This window comes from Jatropha curcas, chromosome 1 (genome assembly GCF_041381405.1).
Source record: "Jatropha curcas cultivar XTBG-Jc1 chromosome 1, XTBG_Jcur_1.0, whole genome shotgun sequence".
Classification (NCBI taxonomy): Eukaryota; Viridiplantae; Streptophyta; class Magnoliopsida; order Malpighiales; family Euphorbiaceae; genus Jatropha; species Jatropha curcas.
In genome coordinates, this window is record NC_143151.1 from 34,605,260 (window position 1) to 34,626,834 (window position 21,575).

Here is a 21,575-nt window from a genome sequence, read left to right on the forward strand (position 1 = left end):
CAGTGAGAGGGGGACCTCACCCGGTTTAGGCTGGTTCTTGTCATTACTGGTGTGCTGTTTCTCTCGCTGATGTTCCATTGTTAATCAAGAGGAGGAGAACAAAAATATAGGCTGTCAAGTGTTATTATATCCCTTTAAATACTAGCAATTACTATTGAAGAACCTTAATGGTAATACATTGCTTGCAGCCTATCCTGCAAATCTAGCTTTTATCATTCCTGAAGCATCCAGTAAGAATCAGAATCTTTAGTTGTCTTCCACTAACCTAAATCAATTAAAATACGCAACTATGTAATAAAACGGAAAAGGAAAGAAAAAAAAGAAACCTTTAATATTGATTATGTTGACAGCTTTGAGATGCTTGTAAAAGCTTTTCTCCATAGCTTTTCTGGTTCTGATACGCTTCTTCTTTCAGGTGGATACAGAATGAAAATGTAAACAGCATCTCATAAAGAAAGAAAAAGATGCCTACCAGAATTTCTTAATATGAAACTAAAAGAGAATATATCTTTGCTTGCTTCCATCTTTTCTTTTAGCTTTGTCATATTATAAATCTAAATCTAAAGAAAAAGGAAATATTTCTTTCCTCTGTTAGTTTTCCAACCATCTCTTGCTGCTAACTGAAATAGCGGTGGCAAAGGGATTCAAGAATAGCATTGAACGACAGAAGAATAGAGTAAAACCAAAGAGCACATCTTGTCGTTTATATTGTTGGGCTCAGTTAATTTAGAAACCCACGAAAAGGCCCATGTACAACAAAACCTATATCTCATAAGAGGCCCATCGGCTAGATCTGTTTAACTAAAAATCCGAAGACTCGTGGGCCAAATATCCACGGAAAGCCTAAAATATATCAACAGAGCCAGTCCATATGAAAATAAACCCAAATTTCCCGAAATTTAAATCGCACGACATGTCATTTGTGTCGTTCGCAATTTTTCATTAAAAGCCATAGGCTAATAAACGGCGTCGCTTAAGAGCATCTCTTTCTTTCTTCTTATTTCACTACTCTAAAACCCTAGTAAATCCTCTGCTACTTCCTTTTCTACATCTATTCTGTGTCTCCTACCTTTCTCTCTCTTTCTTTAGTTTGAAAAATGTTGCGCCGAAACATTCGTTTGAGGAGAGAGTATTTGTACAGAAAGAGCTTAGAAGGAAAAGAGAGATTGCTATATGAAAAAAAACGCAAAATCAAGGAAGCCCTAGCTGGTAACCTCTTGAAATTAACCGTAATTAACAGACAAAATAATATATATGTGACTGATTCGTGTCTTTTCTTCACAGAGGGAAAGCCAATTCCTACGGAGCTCAGAAACGAACATGATGAGCTTCGCGAAGAAATTGATCTCGAAGATGAAAACTCTGCAAGTATGTTCTTTTTTCTATTTAAATTCTTTCGCTGTCGCTTGGAATTTTTTTTGCTGTTCCTTGAAATTTTTTCTTCTTACTTTGTATTGTTGAAATTTAGTTCCAAAGACTCATATTGATGATGAATATGCAAACGCGACTGAAAAGGATCCTAAGATTTTGCTGACTACATCTCGCAATCCAAGTGCTCCTCTTATACAGTTTGTAAAGGTTCCAAATTTATGAATTCTTTGTTTATTTTTTGGGATATATATATATATATATATATATATATATATATATATATATATATATATATATATATATATATATGTATATCGTCAACTGTGATTAAAAAGCGTCCCGCTTCCTTCAGGAATTGAAGTTTGTCTTCCCTAATGCAGAACGAATCAATCGTGGTGGTCAGGTAGCCATTTCGCCACACAGCTAGACTCTTGATAACTTTAAGTTGGCCTTTTGAGAATTTGGTCACTTGGTGACATATTTACATCTCTTTCCAGTTTTTCTTTAACTTTTTGTTGCAATATGATAAGAAACTGGGAAGCAGACATTGTACTTTTGTTTCTGTGATGATTTTTTATCCATAATTTAATTTAACTGATATTAAAGGAAAATTATCCATTATGTCATCTGAGGAATGCTAAACATGTATATAAGGGGGGAATCATGAATCTATTTATGTAGTTGCCAAGAGTTGGACTTCATCATGTAAATGCACTTTATTTCTCTGCAGGTTATTTCTGAAATTATTGAAAGTTGCCGCGCACATGATTATACAGATGTAATTTTGGTTCATGAACATCGTGGAGTACCTGATGGTTTGATCATAAGCCATTTACCTTTTGGTCCGACTGCATATTTTGGATTGCTCAATGTGGCAAGTATTCTGGTTATCTTGTGTTTTTGATCCTTTGAGTTAGCCTCTTGTTTGGATCATTAAAATGCTAATCAAGTGTTAAGCTTTAGGTGACTAGACATGACATCAAGGACAAGAAAGCTATTGGAACTATGCCTGAGGCTTACCCACATTTGATTCTTAACAATTTTAAAACCAAGGTAATCATGAATCATTACTCAATTATTGATTATTTTATCTCAGTTCTATGATTTGAGTTCTTGGTGGTAATGGACGCTGATCGGTCAATTGATTCTGTTTAACATTTTGAGTGGCTTACTAATCCTAAAATGATGTTTCTTGGATGTATTTTAAGTTCATAGTGAACCATTAACAGTTTCTGTTTTCTTTCCCAATAGAAAGAAGTTATTTATTGTAGAAGAAACTATTCAGTAGTGCATGCTAAGGCTGTGGGTTTATTGCTTCTGATGTCTTTTGTGCTTTTTGTTAAGAACATTGCAAGTCTAGTTCCATGAGGGTTGACATTCAGAGATCTCATACAGCTTCTTGGGGGTACATTTAGAATACAGTTTCTACACTGAACTTGCTAAGATGACTACTGTAGATATGGGCAAAATATTGACGGATTGTATTTATTGGATATCCTGTAGGATCCCATAATTTTATCGGTTGTTCGGTGTATTGTTTGTTTTGACATGATATACACACTAAGGTGATGTGGCCAACAAAAAGCTTATTGTTTTTATCTTTTGGAAATTGGCAGAAGGATTCTTAACTAACGTGATGGAACTCCAACTGTGGTTTTAGCTTGTATATCAAACTTATGCAATATCCATACTGTGAGCGTGATTATCAATTATCACCTACTTATTGTTGATGGTTTTTAGCGCTAATGGATTTTCTTTGACACTTCTGATAGTTGGGCGAAAGGACAGCAAACATTCTAAAGCATCTTTTCCCGGTACCAAAGCCTGACACTAAGCGCATTATCACTTTTGCAAATCAGTCTGACTATATCTCATTTAGGTTGGTTAATTCTGTAATATCTGAAAGCTTATATTTTCTTTTATGGGAATAACTCATCATGTTGGAATAGCTCATCATGTCTGCCTTTCAGTAGTATTCACTGTTGACTATTTTTTTTTTTTTTTTGTAATATACAGGCATCATCTTTATGAAAAGCATGGAGGTCCTAAATCTATTGAGCTCAAAGAGATTGGACCACGGTTTGAAATGCGGCTTTATCAGGTAATTATAGTGCAGATCCACTTTTCACTGTCCTTGACCCCTCAAAAAAGGGCATTGGTGTTTAGTGTAAAATTACCTGATTGTTTGCAATTTAGAAAGGAGTTTTTGCTCATGTGTAGAGAAATGGTTACACTCATATGGTAGTTAGGGCCAATTGTACACTCCATTTTAAGCTCAACATTATCTAGAAAAATGGGAAGGAGGTAATAGTAATAATAAATATTTATAATCCAAAATTTGTAATTAGTTGCTTTCTTGATGGTGGCAGAGCTTCAATGCTTTTAGGCCAGAGAATGCTCTAAACTCTTGTTGCAATATGCACCTGGTTCCATAAATTTTTTGAGACTGCTTAGCTCTTTGGGTTTCCCGGAAGACGTGGTTTTGTTGATTGGCCTCACAATATGATTTTTAAGAAATGCTTTCTGCATCTTCGATACATGTAACGAAGTCTGTACGGTCACATTTGTGCTCTGGATTTGCAGGTAAAGCTGGGAACAATGGATCAGAGTGAAGCCCAGACTGAATGGGTGATTCGACCGTACATGAATACATCTAAGAAACGGAAGTTTATTGGGGATTGATTCAACCTCCATATCCGAAATCATGTCTTTTTTTTTTCTCTCTGTATTGTGGTCATATTTAGCATCAAATTTTGATCAAGCTAATTTGCACTTGTATTTATGATATTCATTATCACTGTACTAGAGCAATAAGGATGATTCCACATTTGTATGCTTTTTCAGGCTGACTTTTTATCACTACCAAATTGCGATGCTGATTCACTTCGAGCAATTTGATCCATATGTTCTTTTTACTAATTGGGTTTTAACTACTGGATCAAAAGACTACTTGTAGCAATTCTTGGCTTCTTCACAAATAATATCGTCAATCTTGAATTACTCTGTAAGCGTCAGTAAAAAATTTATAATTTTTCACAAAAGCAATTCATTTGGCTCCGTCACTGTTCTAGGGTTCAAAGAAGCAAATGCAAGGAACTCAGGATCATGTTCTAATATGGCCATTATGTTCTCCTGTAATGCCATCCAGGCTTCTATTGCATTGCTCCTTCCAATATCTTTCAAAATTATGAAATTGGAGTCACAGGCACTGTTTTTACCAGCCTCTCCAAAAATGCCAACCCAAATAGACCTTCCCATCCAATATCAATATCACTGAAATCAAATGTATGCCAACTGAAGAAGCTAAATACATCTGGGTTTTCACTTGCAATCTCTGCTAGTCCATTTAGGTGCTCAAAAATGGCTATGGACCCTTCATTGCCTGACATTGTCTTTAGGTAGTCACTATTGATTCTTGCCACACCGCCTCTTACTAGAGCCACAAATTCTTGAATCCCCATCTCCGCCTTATTTGGTTTATAGCTAGCAATTGCAGACCAAACAAGATTTCCAATGGAATATCGCGACAGGCGACGCTTTGTTAGTCTCCTTATATTCACAGCTTGAGACATAACAGATGGTTTTAAGGTACCTGATACTCTTGTACAAGCTTTCATTGCACATCTCCATATAAAAGCACCAGGTGCTTCAACTCGAGTTGGGTTCCATATGAGCTCACTTCTTCCTTTATTTGTTAGGATAGCTATTGCATTTGCACCGAACACGAACCTTCCGGTACTGAACTTGCGTGGACCAAACCAGAGACTTTCCATTAAGGATGTATATTTGGGAGGCAATGATTCTTGTGAAGGAAAGGACAATGATGCATCGGATAAATTAGCATTTATAACGTTGTTATAAGAGCCTCTTGAATTGGCTGCCCAGCTTTTGATAAAAGAACTTCCTGTAATTCCATCATTAATTTTGTGTGAAAAGCCCATTCCAATTGCAATTCCACCAGAGTCAAATATATTTACTTGCACAGCTAGTTGTGCTAGTGTTGGGTCTGATTGTTGGCAAAAGGGTTCGCAAGGAAGGAACTGGTTAAGTGATTCCATTTGTGGGTGTTGAAGGAAATCAGATAAATTGTAACCCTTTATTCGAGTTTCAATATAAGGAGCTCCCTGTTCATAGTTTTGAATGATGAGATTGTCTTCTACCCTTCCAGAGAGCGGGTAAAAGGAAGTTAGAGTCTTTCAGAGTGATATTTTAGCTGAGTTGAAATTTGGATGCTTTTCCAGTGGGAATTGTTAATGGGGTAGAAGAGAATGAGTGGAGAATAGGTTGTTAGAGTTATCTGATCTAAAAGGCAGAGCTTGAATGGTTTCAGTTGATAAATAGGTGAAGATGGTTTAATGCTTTCTACCGAAATGACTGCAACCTCCATAATTTCAAGCTACTTGATTAGCTTGCTGGGTACTGGAATAGAATTTGCCCCTCTTTTGCTATAGTTATATTATTATGAATATGACCCAACATTTCTAACATTTAAGACAGGATTTTGAAGTGCCTATATAGCTCCAGTTTGGAAGATTTTCCTCGACCTATATTCCTGTCCTTGCTCTTGTTGTCTGTATATTTTATTGGGTCGGCAAGTGATCTAGTATTGAACATGTTATTTCTTGTTTCATTACTCTTGTTGTTGCGTTGATGCCAGCTTCAGGCTAGGCAGCATTGGGTTACCGAGGATGAGTAATAGATGAATTTTGGCTTTAGACTTTCAATTTAATTACTCTGTTGCTGAAGTTAATTACAAGGCCTGAAAGGACGACATGTTCATTCAAGATTCTTGGAAAATTGAGACTATTAAATATACATGCTTACACTTGTTTCTTTTATTTAGATATCATTCAAATCTTTATTTATATGCGGGTTCCTAGCAGGATAATTTACATTGGTTATTAGCACGTATAACAGTCAAGAACTGAATTAAATTGAATTGTATGAATGGATTACATTGATTCATAACACTCCCACAAAAAAAAAAAAAAAAAAAAAGCATTAGCAACAGTGATCAGAAATTCAAAATAGTAAAACTCACCAAGTCAGATTGAAACACCAAACTTCAGTCATATAAATTGATCAATAATATCGCAATTTTCAAGTTCTAACCGATATTGAAGGGCAAGATATGAACATTTAAGCCCATTTAAGAAAAGAGAATCTAGTCAACGCTGGCTGTTTGTGTATTAAACCACGTCAAAGCTCTCATCTTTCTTTCTTCTCAGTTCCTTCCTTACACTCGAACTAAACCATGGCAGCTGCTTTGGTGGGAGGTTCCTTTCTTTCTGCTTCTCTTCAGGTTCTCTTCGATAGAATGGCTTCTCGTGAGGTTCTTGATTTCTTCAAAGGCCAAAAGTTCAATGATCAATTGCTGCAAAAGTTAAAGGTTTTTATGATCTCTGTTAATGGAGTTCTTGGTGATGCTGAGGAGAAACAGCTTAGTAAGCCAGCTGTTAAAGAGTGGCTTGATGAACTTAAACATGCTGTCTACGAAGCTGATGACTTGCTGGATGAGATTGCTTATGACGCTCTGAGATGGCAATTGGAAGCTGATGCTCAAACCAGCAAAGATCGGGTGATGGATCTTTTCTCATCTTTTAATCCATTTAAAATCGGTGTGGAAGAGAAATTGGGAGAGATCTTAGAAAGACTTGAATTTTTAGTAAAAGTGAAAGATGCTCTTGGTTTAAAAGAGGGTTTAGGAGAAAAATCATCTTTAAGGAGAACTCCAACCACATCTTTGGTAGATGAACCTGAGATTTATGGTAGGGATGATGATAAAGTAGAGATTATGAATTTGTTGTTATCTGATGATCCATATGGCAATAAATTAGGTGTGATTCCTATAGTGGGTATGGGTGGGATTGGTAAAACCACTCTGGCTCAGTTTCTTTACAGTGATATCAAAGTGAAGGAGTGGTTTGATCCTAAAATTTGGGTCTGTGTTTCTGAAGAATTTGATGTTTTTAGGGTAACGAAAGACATTTTGAAGGAGGTTACTCCAGGGAGTCATGATGAGAAGACTCCCAATCAGCTTCAGCTTGAATTGCAGGAAACATTGAAGGAGAAAAAATTTCTGCTTGTTTTAGATGATGTTTGGAATGATCAGTATACTGATTGGGACAGATTGAGGAAACCTTTGAAAGCCGGAGCCCGAGGGAGTAAGATTGTTGTTACAACTCGTAATGAAAATGTAGCATCGATCATGTGCACTGTTCCAGCTCGTTATTTGAGGGCATTAACAGATGATGATTGCTGGTCTTTGTTCGAGAAACATGCATTTGATGAAGGAAATTTTGATGCATTTTCTGATTTGGAAGTAATTGGCAGAGAGATAGTGAGGAAGTGCAACGGTTTGCCTCTTGCTGCAAAAACACTTGGGGGCTTATTGCGTTCTAAAAAGGACGTCCAAGAATGGAAGAAGATATTAAAAAGTGATATCTGGAATTTGTCAAATGAAGACATTCTTCCAGCTTTAAGGTTGAGCTATCATTATCTCCCTGCACATCTAAAACGATGTTTTGCTTACTGTGCAATAATTCCTAAGGGTTTGAATTTGTGAAGGAGGAATTAGTTCTTCTATGGATGGCAGAGGGTTTTCTCTCCCAACCCACAGATGATATGGAAATTGAAGAAATGGGTGCTATGTACTTCAATGATCTTGTATCAAGGTCATTTTTTCATCAATCAAATTCAGGTTTCGCTATGCATGACCTCATTAATGACTTGGCCAGATATGTCTCCGGAGAATTTTGCTTTAGATTAGAAGATGGCGGTTCATTCAAAATTACAAGGAAGGCTCGCCATCTATGCTTTGCAGCAATAAAACATGAAGCCAACAAGAGATATGAGAGCATCTGTGAAGCCAATTTTTTGCGGACCTTTCTACCTAAAGGGTTTATGCAGAGAGTATACCGGTCTGAAGATCGTGTTGATAACAAGGGAATCTATAAATTATTGCCCAATCTCAAAAACCTACGAGCATTAGCTCTATTCCATCAGGATGATGCAATTGAGTTGCTTGATTCTATTGGCAGCTTTAAGCATTTACGATATCTCGATCTCCATGGAGCCCCAGCCCAAAGATTACCTGAGTGTGTGAGTAGCATGTATAATTTACAAACTTTGAATCTGCAGGGATGCTTTGATCTGATCGAGTTACCAACAAATATGAGCCAGTTAGTCAACCTATATCATCTTGATGTGACAGGCACAAAGTTACAGGAGATGCCATCACAAATGGATAAATTAACCAAGCTCCATACTTTAACTGATTTCATTTTGGGAAAATCTGATGGGTCTAGGATCAAAGAGTTGAAGGGGCTGCAGCATCTAGGAAAACTCGGAATTCAGAATCTTCAGTATGTCAAGGATGCTCAAGATGCATCAGGAGCTAATTTGAAGGACAAGAAGCACCTTAAGATGTTGAGGCTGACATGGGATGGCATTGCTGATAATTCACAGCAAGAAAAGCAAATACTTGAGTCGTTGCAGCCTCATACTAATGTACAAAATCTTGCTGTATCTGGTTACATGGGTACAAGGTTTCCAAATTGGGTTGGAGACTCTTCTTTCTCAAATATGATATCCCTGAGCTTACATGGATGTAAGTACTGCTTTTCCTTGCCACCACTTGGGCAGTTAATATCTCTAAAAGAGCTCTGGATTGCAGGTTTTGATGGAATTGTGGTTGTGGGTCATGAGTTCTACAGTTGCATGAAGAAGCCATTTTGCTCCCTCGAAACTCTATCCTTCTGTAATATGCCTCAATGGCACGAGTGGATTTCTTCTGAAGATGGAGCATTTCCTCTCCTCAAGAAGCTCTATATATTAGATTGTCCCAACCTGACAAAGGGATTGCCCAGTCACCTTCCATCATTGATAGAACTTGATATTTATGGATGTGACCAGCTTGTGGTATCACTTCCAAGGTCTCCAAATGTGTTCGTCACATTAAAGGACAGTGCTCGTGATATGTTATTGGAAAAATCTAATCTCACAATTCATAATTTCCCCTCCCTGGATTCTGTACAAGGTGTACTGGAGCAAATGGGCTTTGTTTCCACTAGTTTGGAAGAAATTTGTATCACAGCCTGTTATTTGCTCAAGTGCTTCCCATTAGAGTTGTTTCCCAAATTAAATTCACTTCTTATCCTTGATTGTCCAAATCTCGAATCTCTTTGTGCATCTGAGGCAGCTTATAGGGTTCTCAAATATTTCAGTTCCTTGGCAATCTATACCTGCTCTAACCTAGTATCTTTTCCTAAAGGAGGATTAGATGCCCCTAATTTGACATGCCTTACCTTATTCAATTGCTTGAAATTGAATTCCCTACCGGAATTTATGCAATCCTTACTTCCCTCCCTCATGGAATTGAGTATATTTGGTTGTCCAGAAGTTGAGTCCTTTCCAGAAGGAGGTTTGCCCTCCAAATTGCAGTCACTGTTTATTGGCAGATGCAAGAAGTTGATTGATGGCCGTTGGCAATGGGATTTGCAAAAGCTTCCCTCTCTTTCAGTCTTTTCCATTAGTTTCTACAACAATATGGAATCCTTCCCAGAGGAGACATTGCTTCCCCTCTCCCTTACCCATCTTACCATCTCTTCTCTTGAAAATCTCAAGTCTCTCAATTACAAGGAGCTTCAACATCTCACTTCTCTGACAGAATTGGATATTCATTCCTGTCCTAAGCTCCAATCCATGCCAGAGAAGGGTTTGCCCTCCAGATTAGAATTAATTCGCATTGATGGATGTCACCAACTCTTTACTGGCAGCAAGCTGTGGAATTTACAAATGCTTCAATATCTTACACATTTTTCTATCTGTGATTGTGAAAATGTAGAATCATTCCCTGAGGAGACGCTGCTGCCCTCCACTATCACTTCTCTTGAGATTCAGTTTCTTGAAAATCTCAAGTCTTTGAACTACAAGGGGCTTCAACACCTTACCTTTCTTGCAGAATTGAAGATTTATGACTGTCCTAACCTCCATTCCTTGCCAGCAGAGGGGTTGCCCTCCTCCCTTTTTATTCTATGTATCGGCAGATGCCCTTTGCTTATACAAAGGTGTCAGCAGGAGAAAGGAGAAGACTGGCACAAGATTTCTCACGTCCCAGAGATACAGATTGATCCAACATGCTGAGGTATTAATTATTACTAATTACAATTGCTAATTATGTGTAACACGTAAAGCATTATTAATTCTGATTCAAGTTTTTATTTTTATATTTTTCTGAATCAGAAGTTGGATGGAGCATATCAGGAATGTCAGCTTGCTGGGCAGTGAGAGTTGGCAAGATTTGTGACTTGTTCTGGTCGAGTTTGAAGTGGCAATCTTGTTTTAGAATAAATCAATTATTAGTATGTTCCTAACATGTATTTGAACATAAACGGTATATATTGATCTCTGATCTCTCCTTTGCATTTATTTACTGTAGTAATTAGATAATCAAAATGCAAATACTTCGGTTTCATGAATGTAATTATGGCGAAAGGTAAAACACCTGAAGATGTTAAGTGACTATCAGATTGGTGATCTCTCAACACCTGATTTTTGGAAAATGATCAACATTAGTACGATATTCTCCTGCGATGATAAGATTGGCCACAAGGCATATATATATGATAGTAAATCTAAAGCCTGTCAATTTCTTGATTAAGGATGAAGATACATGTGTATTATTATTAATTACATCAGCGAATGGGAGATGTAGGAAAAGGAACAACATTTATAAATAACACTTGAACAATGTAGCATTCGACTACAATTACAAAATTAGGAACAAGATTAGCAAAACTTTCCTCTGGATGGTAAAATTTTCTCCATTAATACATCGACGATTCAGAATATACAGATGAAACACGTGCTACAACTTCTGTATTTCTTTGCCATAGGATATGATCATGTGGTGAGGTACTATCATTGCACATGTGAAGACCTCAGCTACATTTAACATTCAAAGTACCCTGCCATTAGAGAAAAATATTCAACTCTCAGGCACCCAAATTAAAAATTAGATTATTCCTCCATCCGTGTCGCCTCATTTGTACTTTCAGGAAGCTCGCCACTTTCACCATTGAGACCATTTTTGGTATCTTTTTCCCCATCCACTTGGCTCTGAAGAGGCAAATCCCCATTTTCACCGCTTTCAATGCCGTCCATCTCTTTAGCTTCCTCTGGTTCACTTTTATGCAGTGTGTCATCCGCTTCACCATTTGCAGGTGCAGATATATTGGATGAATAAGTCATATGCTGCTCAAACTGATAGTTTACCCTCGCCTGGTATTAGGAGAAACATTACAACTTGTTAATTCAGCAAATTTCGCAAAGTTGCGAATAACAGCCAACAGAAGATTATCATAAATGGAGAAAAGAAAACTATTGCAATGTCTACTGCATCACATCAGATTTTCATCACACAACTTAATTGGCGCACAACTTTACAATCTCACATTTATATAACCCGAAATTCTTCAATAATAGCCAAAAAGCCCAGGGTAGGTATCTCAATTCTCTGGTGCAACTCTGGGACTACCAACTGAATAAAGTAGTCCCAACTATTACTTCTATTCAGTGGTAACAAATTTTTAGCAGAATACTTACTATAGCACAAACCTTTCTCACAGCATATTATTTTCCACCATGTTTTTATTGCGGAACACATCAAATTCAATAGAAGCCTAGGTTCCAAATATGCAAAATACAAATAAAGAAAACCAGAACTCAGAGGGAGGCGTCGAATAATTAAATGAAAATTTTAGTCCAATGTGAAAAAGTATATATTCTAAATGAATTCTATTTTGTTAACTTAAATGTTACGTTTTAAACTTTAAGAATCTATTATTTAAGAAAGCTTATGCCTCATCATGTAATAAAACATCTTGCATTGAACTTTGCCCTTTGAAAGTCATTGTAGGATTGGCCATCACATTCTCAAGAGACACCATTTCTGATAAAATCCCAATTAGAATAAGGTTATGAGTTGAAAGGCCAGGAATAAAGAAGCTGATCTAATTAGCTTGACTTGCTGCTTATATGGGTTATGCTTTATTCTACTAGATAGCAAGCTTTGCTAGGCTGTTCCTCACAACAGTGAGTTCAAGAATCAAACACACACTAAAAGCATCAAAAGAGATATAAGATCAAGAGAAATATACCTGATGCAATTGATTCATTTTATCAATTACAATGTGTCCCATTTCCTCAATACTGCTGACAACATACGGGTACCCAATATCTTCAACATGGCGTTCTGTATATGGAGAAATCTCATGCAAGTTTAGCGCAAGGCGGTCAGGTCTCTGAAGCAGAAGTTGAAATGTAGGTTGTAATTCATAGCATTGTTCAAATAGAGAACGTCGACAGAACACATAAAGGCCAAGTCTGGCACGAGACATGGCAACAACCAATCTTCTAACATCACGAAGGTGACCCACAAAGCGAGTACGTACAAGAGAAAGTAAAATAAAATCATTCTGCTGCCCTTGAAATTTATCAACTGTTGTAACCTGCATACAAACCACACGGTTATTATACTGAGCATGATCCCCAAGCAAGATCTAGAAGACGCGCCCTTTTCCTATTGTTTCAAAAAGTTCCATAAAGACCCAACAATTTGCCATTGGCCCAACAGAAGTCTGTGCACTAGGAGTCCTTTTATCAAATTCAACGTGCACCAAAAACACCTTCAAGTATTAACATTTAATGGACCAGCGACAAAATACATGGTAAAAACATTTTGATCCACACTCTGTTTTAAATAAAAACCTCATGCCAATTATGGTCTAAAATTGGAAATCAGTATCCTTACCTTACTAGGTGGACCAATGAAATCATATGGAACACATCGCCTGTTGATAACATCACGAATCAGAAGTTTCTGGCCATTGTAAGTTGTCAAGATGGAAATCTTGTTTGCAGGATATCCTAATAAACGCATGTAGATGTAGACACTGACAACATATTCAGCCTCTCCCTCATTCTGGTAGAACCAAGGAGAAGGAGCAGTCTCACCTCTGCCGTGGTAATCAGGCACATCCACCAACTGATATTCATAAGAGAATCCAGCATTAGCTTTGTGGAAGATGGCTGCCTCCTTCACATAGGGAAGGTCTCCCAGATCTCGGTACCTCCAATTATAGAGTCTGGCTATACTTGGCCTGGCTCTACCCTGGGCATTGAGCTCAATATAAGGAATGCCCAGACGAACAAACCTGGTAAATAAGCTCTGATCCATGTGGCTGTACTTCTGAAATGCCATGTTCTTCACAACAGGAGGTAACTGGTGATGATCTCCAATAAGAATGCACCGTTTTAGCCGTGCATAGCCATCCTCCTGCCTCTGAAGCAACATTGGAATAAAAGTTTCAATCTCCAAAATTTGGGCACTTTCTTCCATCAACAAGTTGTCATACTTGAAACCTAACTGAAGAAAATCCTTCCTTTTAAGAGCTGCATGAGTGCAGGTCATTGCCACTATCTTTGCTTGCTTGGTCATAAGATAATTTGCTCGATCAGCTGTTGATTTGAGCAATTCGAATGCCCTACACTCTTCTAGTTCTTGGAACATAGTCTGGAGATGACGAAAGCACCCCTTAGCTGCCCGCATGTCTTTCTCAAATGACTGACCAGTAAAAACTGGCTGAGGCGTATTGGAAAAGAACTCCTTAAATGGAAAGCGGTCCTGAACAAATGTTGGTTTATCTTCATTATCGGCACAAGCAGCCAGGAATAGTTCCCAGCGCGAGTACACATGAAGTAACCAAAAATATCCAGCGGTCTCACATGTGTACCCAACATCCTCAGGAAGCTGGAGAGATCTTGCAAGCCTTTCCACTTCACCAAGCAATTCTAATCGTCTAACAAGCATTGCATTGACACGACCTTGCCGGCTGAAGTCAAGATCAGTTGCTAGCTCTTGTTCACCTTGACCCAATCGAAGAAGGTAGCGTGCAGGTACATCTCTCTGAAACAGTGAACAGTAGCATGCATCAGAGAACATGATACCACGACCCACTGACACTAAGCTAAATAAAGAATAAAGTATAGCACTCCATGGTCATGTTGAACATCACATCACTTGCAGTAAATAAATGAGGGAATAATACTCATAAGAAAGAGGATAAATCAAAGTGAATAATCCTTGTCATCATCTTTAAATGGGGAATTTCCAAACCTCATACCTGCATTATCTTCTCAAAGAGGTCATTTAACGCCTGATTTGAATGGGTTATTATTAATGTTCTTTGAGAAGGACAATTATGATACAGAACATTCAAGATTTGCACAGCTGTATCAGTCTTCCCTGTACCAGGCGGTCCAACAACCATACTCAGCCCTGGCTGGATACCAGATATGATTGCTCCAACCTGCACAACCATAAAGATACAAGTGATTAGTTAAAAAAAGAAGGATATACCATACCAAAATTAGCTTTCAGTTCAACGTCCTTCCTTGACTCCCTGAAAATCTTGTTGGGGAACAAATGCAGTGAAGGTATAATTCATTACATTGAGAAGAAGCCAGAAATACATATATATTTGTAATATCTTCAAACAAAAACAAAATACCAAGAAAAAGGAAACTACTGGCACAAGAAAACTTTCCAACAGAAAGGCGGAACTACCTTTAGGAGTGGCAGGGGGCCCAACTTTTCAAAATTTAAAATTTCACCCACAATTTAAATATATATGCATTTGCCCCCTCGAACAGTATGTGTGTGTGCATGCGTCTATGTGTATTTGACTATCAAATTCACTTGAATGTTATTTGTTTAATTGTGTATAATTTTAGAAAATTGTAATTATATCGCCAAAATTTGAAATTTGTTCATAGTACCCCACAATTTTGAATTCTTTTTTCCTTACCCCCCCCCCACCTCAAAAAATAAAATAAAATAAAATAAAATAAAAGAAAAAGGAATTCAGACATCAGACTTAAGCTTAATGTGGGAATTCACTCACAAAGTATTGAATTCCTTTATGGAAAGAATCTGGTTTAAGAGAATCAAAAGATCCTGAAAACTAAGTTCTAGGAGTTCTAATTTAACCTGTGTGGACGTAAATCTGACTGAGTTCTGTTTTGGCTGATCTTGAGGATAAGGCCCAGGGTCAGGAGGAATGTATGCCTCCACAATAAGTTTTTCTTTCTCACCTCCATCCATGTCGACATCATTCACCGAATCAATATTTAATTTCTTATTCCCTGGAAGTGCATGACTATTGCCTTTCAGCATCCTAGGAAATCTAATTCGAAAGGGAGGTCTTGGATGCAAGCTTTCTGAACCATCTGGATTCACAAAACAAACCTGCAAATAAATAGAAAAATATAAAGTTTTAGTTCACATTATTACTCAAAAAATGAACATAAAGTTTTAGTCGTAACATTTGTTTGGGGATATTTGCACATATTGTCAAAGTTTTTTTCCTAACATAAGTTTCAACCGTGCTATGGCCCAAAACTTTAGGAATTGCATTTTAGAAACCAAATTGTTCTATTCAACAATAGTAGCCACCTCTAAACAACAAAATAACGTTATTGAATTAACAACAACCATAAATAGCTTGCCATTATAACCATTTAGCTCCAGAAGAGGCCAACAGTAAACAGTTTTACACACTGTACGAGCAGAAAATGCAGATCTTATATCATTATTGTAAGATAACAAGTTCCAAGAGTTCAACAAGAGATGTAACATTAGCAAGGTATCACTCTGAAGAGGACAGAAAAAGTAGGGAGGGGGGATGGGATGACTGTCAATGATTAAACGTACTACCAAGTATAGGACTTTGAAACATACTGAAATTACCAAAAGGCACTTAATATTTTTTCCAAATAGTTGGAGATTTAGGGTTAATTTTAGAAGGGAAAGTCTTTATTTTCTTTTTTCAGCATTGTCATTAGAAGCCTGCACATGAACTAAAATACAATGATTCTTTGAAAAATACTACTAACCTGGTAATCTGGAAAACTCTCCTTTAAATGGTCTGCATTAAGGAAAGTATCTTTGAAATCTACTGTTTCAAGAAGATCAGGCATATTGGTCCACTGTGCTGCAGAAGGATTCCCATAGCCCAGAAATATGTTGTGCAGCCAGTCAGGAACAATACAGTATTCATTCATGAGATCTCTTATGGATTCTAAAATTGCTTTGAAGTTATTCTCCTTAGGTTTCCTTCTCATTAACACATTAAATGTCCCATATACATCTTCTGCACCTTTCTCCGCAATATCAGTGACATCCATGTGATATTGTGCTGTATCTAAAGCAACTGTAACAGTTCTCAGTTCACCTTTTGGAGGTTTCCACTCATCCCGTTTAATTCTTCCAGTAAAATCATTCATGAGTGTTCCCTCCTCGTCACGAATCTCAATAATTTCACACCCCCGTACATACTGGAGACCAAGCCTCTGCGGCACAGTGGCCTTTCCAGCTTCTTCAGCACTAAGAGGCTCAAACGAAGGTCGTATTGAGAGTAAAAACAACACATCATGCTCCTTAAGGGCATTCCACTCTGATCTTATTTGTGATTTATAACTGGAAATGCTAAAAGTAACTTCAGCTGTAACAGATGATGGCTTGACTTCACCTATATTTGGTTGTTTTACCTCAGCAATCTTAAACTCTTTTATTGGCACAGCCATTCTTGACCAACCACGAAATGCTGTTTCTCCTTCATTATTTATATAGGCAAGGAGATGTGGAACAGCTTCTTGAATATCCTCACGAATCTCATATGTTGATTCAAGCCGAAAGAGATTGAAGTTTCGTAGAAGATAATCATGGAGTGTTAGAAATTGCAAATTAAGTTTTGGAAGTGCCAGACAACCTTCTCCGGAGTAATTGATGCTTGGTACAAGGCTTTCATCCCACATGATTTGCTCATTTGGATAAAGTGGAAGTGCATTTATAGCTTCCTTTTGAGACTGTTGTTTTTCAAAGAATGAGACCATGACTTCAATAAGAAAATCAACTCTTTCAGACCAGGGATCTTTGTCAGAAGCCAGTTTGAGCTGAGTAAAACGAGCAAAAATTTTAGTGGCAATAGTTTAGAGCACTAAAACAAGTCAATGTTCATTTTATGTGCATAAGTTCATATAACTGCACATGCACATGTTAAAAAAAGGGCTGGCAATGAAGAAAATATAATGAAAAGCAAAATAGCTTTGATTATTAGATATTACACGCCACTGCCCAATAGCCTTGGAATTGTGGACTACATTTTCTTCTTTGTTTGCCATTACATTGACCACATGCATGGCATCAAGTACCACCATTTGTTATATTGGCAGAAAGGATTTGCCAACCTTTTAAGAGAAATAAATACACATGAAAGGATAAGCAAAGGATAAGCTGAAGATTTTATTTCCAAATAATGATGGTTGTCTTGAGTGCCTTTTCCTTTTCTATTCCCAAAATAAAGCATCAATTGGCAGGCACATGAATCTGTCCAACTATAGGGGGAAGCTTGGGTTGATGATTAACATAGACTACAAAATTGTACTTCATTTCTAACCTTTTATTTATTTTTTGATAACATACTTCATCTCTAACTTCAATGCCAATAAAGTATTTGTATATTCACATGCCTCATGCATAGCTAAATTCAAAAATGAATATCAGAAATAGGCATATCTCAGCAAATGTTAAAAAATAGTAAAAAAGTTCTACAATTAAATAAAGGTGGAACTATAAAGGTATAAAGATCTACAAAACCTATATACAATGCACAATGGTTAAAAAAAAATATGGGCAAGACCACTGGCATAGAGCAGATGTGTTAGTGCAAATGAGTTGTAAATATTTTAGTTCCATCAGAAACCTGATAAGGCCTATTCTCCTTTACATACCTTGCAACAAACCAAGTCCTTCAACTCTTCAGGAGAGAGCACAGACAATTTCTTGGAGAGATCAGCTCGCTTGTGAATTGCACCAATATTAGATAATGCAAGTTCTCGCAACTACAAAAGAAGGGCAAGGGTCTCAAAGGGAGGAATTCAGAGCTCTGATATTAAGAATAAGTAAAAACTGCTTAAAATTTTCCAAAATCCAGACATACAGAACAATTTATTCTTTTTCAAAAGAAAGTACTGAATCAAACCTTGGGAATCTTCTTAAAGGCAAGAAGCTGGAAAGCTTGGAAACGATCATAATGAGATTGGAGCACTTCATCATCTGTCAATTGTGTCCCACTATGATCATTGATCTCAAACCTCTCATAGAACTGGAGTAAGTCAACCAGTTGTGCAAATAGCTTCCCTTTTTCATGTTTGTAAAGGGCACTTAAATGGCATTTTGCAACAACAGCTACATCAGCCACGAGAGGCCTCAGGTACCTGTACCATGCAGAAAAAGAACAGAAGTAGCAAGATGAATAAAAGTGAAAACATGGCACAGGATGGATGAGCAGCATATTTCTGCTTTAGGATGATAAGCATATAAATGACAACAAACGACATTTGTGAAAACATGAACTTTACAAAGTAAGGAATATTCAGATGTATAAGCTTTACCCAACCAGTCAAACTTCTGCCCAAATTAAACCCTAATAAGAGCAAAACAGGGTACAAAAGTGGGATGAAAAGCAGAAACTAGGATTTAGGTGTACTCGAGTTGAGTGAAAACCAAACAAGATGCAGTAAAATTGCAGAAGAGAGGAAAGGAAGGTAAGGGAGAGGGTGCGTTGGACTATACCTCCTTGTTGGCAGTTGGCTCAACAGATCAATGAGAAATTCCATGAACCTCTCACAGTACAAGACTGCTGAATCATCAACTTCCTCAAAACCACTAGCAAGTCCATCGCCATTAATAGAACTTTTTTGAGGAAAAATCTGGAAATCAAGCACCTGAAGAAAAACATAAAAATTAGCTGCAGAAACCAGTTGATGTAACAGATTGTCACTATTCACAGTTTAAGATAAAACTTTACATCAAGAAACTCTTCAATCAGATTTCTCAAGAACTTCACTTCAAGAGAAGTTGAAGGATCAAAAGGTTGTCCTCCTTTCATCGCCTCCTTAATCTCTCTCTTCACCATCCTTTTCCATTTCTTGATCAACTCTGGATTAAGACAAAGCTCCATCTACAAATGATAGAAGCAAATCATAAACCGCAGAGTAACATAGCAGAATCTTTAAGATGACAGAGTTTACATAAAGGATATAAACCTTACCTGAAATCGACCATATGATAGACAGTGCCATGACTGTAAGCTTCCTAATTTCAGGACTGTCTCACTGACGATTTCATCTTCCAAACTCTGTAAAATGAAGTTTTTAAATAAGTTAAAAATTAAAGACAAATAAAAAGGGCACAAGCTTGAAGAATGATCACAAAGCCAGCAGTACTGAATTCAAATTTCAATGAGACTATTAATTGATTTGTTAAAATCTATATTTTAAAACATTTTCATAGAAAATAGTGATGAAAATGATGTGTAAATGCTTTTAAAGGCAATTTCCCAATAATATCTATTGTCCATGACATTACATACGTGGGTTACGTCAACGCAGTCAGGGATGAATAGAACATGTAGTTCAGAAATTTCACATAGCATCCACACTAACAACCAATAAATGTGCTAGCCAATTACAAGTTGTAGTTGAGAATCCAAGTTGCAATTCATTATAGTTCAATAGTAAATATAATACAACAGTCACGCATATTTAGACACATAAGCCTTTTCGACACAAGTTTTCCTCCCTCTTCTCCCCGCTCACCAATGGATACACATTTACGGAAGGACATAATAATTCTAAAACAAGTATTCTCTAACATGCACGTGTAGTTAGTAGGAACTTGAAGTAATTGGATATGTTTTTTTCGTTATTATGACATAAATTAATTGCTGGGCTTTCAAGGATATAATTTTTTTTCCTAGTCACATTACAAAGCCATGTTTACAGCATTTAGCTTTAATGCTCTCGTTCATTGTAAAAAAGGAGAAACCTTGCTCCTACATACAGACTTTTCCACATAAAATGCGTTATCCCTAAACCCATCAAGTGGAAGGATGTCAAACTCCCTACAAAATGGATCTTAGAAGGAATCTCAGAACCAGTTCCTCAAATCCCTCCGAGCCCAAACACAAACTTAAGACAGATCACCTACTACCGTGATGGCAAAGTTGGTTTATATTATACTGCATACCTGGAAGGCATTAATCATAAAAACTAGGTAATTTGTCTTCTCTGATATACTCAACTCTCTGCCCTGCAAGCGCATTAAGAATATGTGCAGTCAAAACATAATATTTAGTAAAAATACATATAAATTAAAGCAGACTTGATACAATACTCTCGAGGAAAATAACAAATAACCACAAGAAGGGACAAAAACCTCCTTCAGCTGAAGAACCCTCTCCAAGAATCCCTTGAAGACGTCTTTCCGATCATAAAAGCATAACCAAGCTGCCACATTTTCTCGAAACTGCAAATAATAAACATATAATCCATAAGTTATTTTTTCAATTTATAGAATCCATAAGTTATTCTCACAAAATAGTGCGCTAAATTACCTTCTCGTTGATCATGAGAATCATGGACATAACATGCTCAAATGTAGCAGTTTCCGGGTCAAAATTCGGCCAGAGATAGTTCTCCAAATACTGACTAACCTCCAAAATCATCACTCTCTGCAATGGCACAGTCTTTCTTCCCTCCTTAACCTTCAACTCCGTCTCGTATATTTGCTTCACCAGCTCAGGATCGAACTCTTTCTTCTTGGTCCCATCGGATTCCGTGCCACCAGTCTTTAGCCAATTTTCTGCAGCAATCTTGGTTAACCGGTCGCGTTGAATCTCCGATAGGGTTATCGAGCTAGGGAGTGTCGAACCAGGTTTGGACTCAACTGGCTTGTCGCTAAGTTGAGTTTGCAACTCGACCGGGTACTCCGCAACCCGGTGGCGCTTGAAATCGTACGCGCCTGTGCCGTATACTTTGGTCATTGCAAGGGAAATGATTGGGGTTTCTCCTTTTTTTATGTTCGATTTTAGATTGACATAATGTCTGGATAGGGATTCGAGTATTGAGTTGTGAAGATCAAAAATCGGAGGTTAGGGTTTTGGGAGGATGTTGACTGTTGAACCCATAGTGGCGGTTAGTTAGTCCTTTGAAACCGGTAGTCGGGTCTGTAATAATATCCAATTTGTGCCCGGCGCTAAAACCGTCGAAACAAAAAATTCTTGGGACACAATTTACGAAGT

At 37.3% G+C, this 21,575-nt stretch overlaps 3 protein-coding genes, 1 long non-coding RNA gene and 1 pseudogene across 6 annotated transcripts; 2 read left to right on the plus strand and 3 right to left on the minus strand.

Annotated features, from left to right (window-relative positions):
- Positions 1-19: 19 nt before the first annotated feature.
- LOC105631202 (uncharacterized) lies at positions 20-734 on the minus strand. The gene is made up of 2 exons (XR_001046723.4): positions 327-734; positions 20-218 (listed from the first exon to the last, which is right to left on the minus strand). It is a non-coding gene; the product is annotated as an uncharacterized LOC105631202 (long non-coding RNA).
- A 258-nt stretch (positions 735-992) lies between these two features.
- IMP4 (Ribosomal RNA processing Brix domain protein) lies at positions 993-4,264 on the plus strand. 2 transcript variants are annotated; one of them, XM_089719893.1, is made up of 9 exons: positions 993-1,209; positions 1,285-1,368; positions 1,469-1,578; positions 1,724-1,774; positions 2,102-2,245; positions 2,335-2,424; positions 3,144-3,250; positions 3,388-3,472; positions 3,741-3,937. In XM_089719893.1, the coding sequence occupies exons 1-9, from the start codon at positions 1,098-1,100 to the stop codon at positions 3,804-3,806; spliced, it is 849 nt and encodes a 282-aa protein (XP_089576019.1). In that variant the 5' UTR covers positions 993-1,097; the 3' UTR covers positions 3,807-3,937. The 2 variants fall into 2 exon arrangements, with proteins under 2 accessions (XP_089576019.1, XP_012068621.1); XM_012213231.4 differs by lacking the exon at positions 3,741-3,937 and adding an exon at positions 3,955-4,264 and having other exon boundaries at positions 998-1,209.
- A 140-nt stretch (positions 4,265-4,404) lies between these two features.
- Positions 4,405-5,758, minus strand: LOC105631637 (epi-neemfruitin B 7-O-acetyltransferse L7AT). Its single transcript, XM_012213817.3, is given in 3 exon segments — positions 4,405-4,628; positions 4,631-5,578; positions 5,581-5,758. Coding segments are annotated over 3 exon segments (1,350 nt in total).
- A 645-nt stretch (positions 5,759-6,403) lies between these two features.
- Positions 6,404-10,896, plus strand: LOC105631200 (putative disease resistance RPP13-like protein 1 pseudogene; annotated as a pseudogene). Its single transcript, XR_016320187.1, has 2 exons — positions 6,404-10,516; positions 10,618-10,896. The product of XR_016320187.1 is annotated as a putative disease resistance RPP13-like protein 1 pseudogene (transcript).
- A 185-nt stretch (positions 10,897-11,081) lies between these two features.
- EMB2765 (P-loop containing nucleoside triphosphate hydrolases superfamily protein) lies at positions 11,082-21,536 on the minus strand. Its single transcript, XM_012213229.4, has 14 exons — positions 20,889-21,536; positions 20,711-20,800; positions 20,522-20,584; positions 19,545-19,631; positions 19,302-19,454; positions 19,067-19,218; positions 18,474-18,708; positions 18,223-18,333; positions 16,327-17,385; positions 15,422-15,679; positions 14,556-14,741; positions 13,184-14,338; positions 12,531-12,881; positions 11,082-11,652 (listed from the first exon to the last, which is right to left on the minus strand). The coding sequence occupies exons 1-14, from the start codon at positions 21,315-21,317 to the stop codon at positions 11,392-11,394; spliced, it is 4,590 nt and encodes a 1,529-aa protein (XP_012068619.1). The 5' UTR covers positions 21,318-21,536; the 3' UTR covers positions 11,082-11,391.
- Between the last annotated feature and the right edge of the window lie 39 nt (positions 21,537-21,575).

What these genes read in the sequence shown, in the direction of transcription:
- IMP4 (XM_012213231.4), top strand. Translation starts at nt 1,098, where the DNA reads ATGTTGCGCCGAAACATTCGTTTGAGGAGAGAGTATTTGTACAGAAAG. An exon ending in CGAAGATGAAAACTCTGCAA is followed by an intron (nt 1,369 to 1,468) that starts GTATGTTCTTTT and finishes GTTGAAATTTAG; the next exon opens with TTCCAAAGACTCATATTGAT. An exon ending in GAATCAATCGTGGTGGTCAG is followed by an intron (nt 1,775 to 2,101) that starts GTAGCCATTTCG and finishes ATTTCTCTGCAG; the next exon opens with GTTATTTCTGAAATTATTGA.
- EMB2765 (XM_012213229.4), bottom strand. Translation starts at nt 21,317, where the DNA reads ATGACCAAAGTATACGGCACAGGCGCGTACGATTTCAAGCGCCACCGG. An exon ending in AGCCAACTGCCAACAAGGAG is followed by an intron (nt 18,709 to 19,066) that starts GTATAGTCCAAC and finishes TGCATGGTACAG; the next exon opens with GTACCTGAGGCCTCTCGTGG. An exon ending in AGGACTTGGTTTGTTGCAAG is followed by an intron (nt 17,386 to 18,222) that starts GTATGTAAAGGA and finishes CGTTTTACTCAG; the next exon opens with CTCAAACTGGCTTCTGACAA.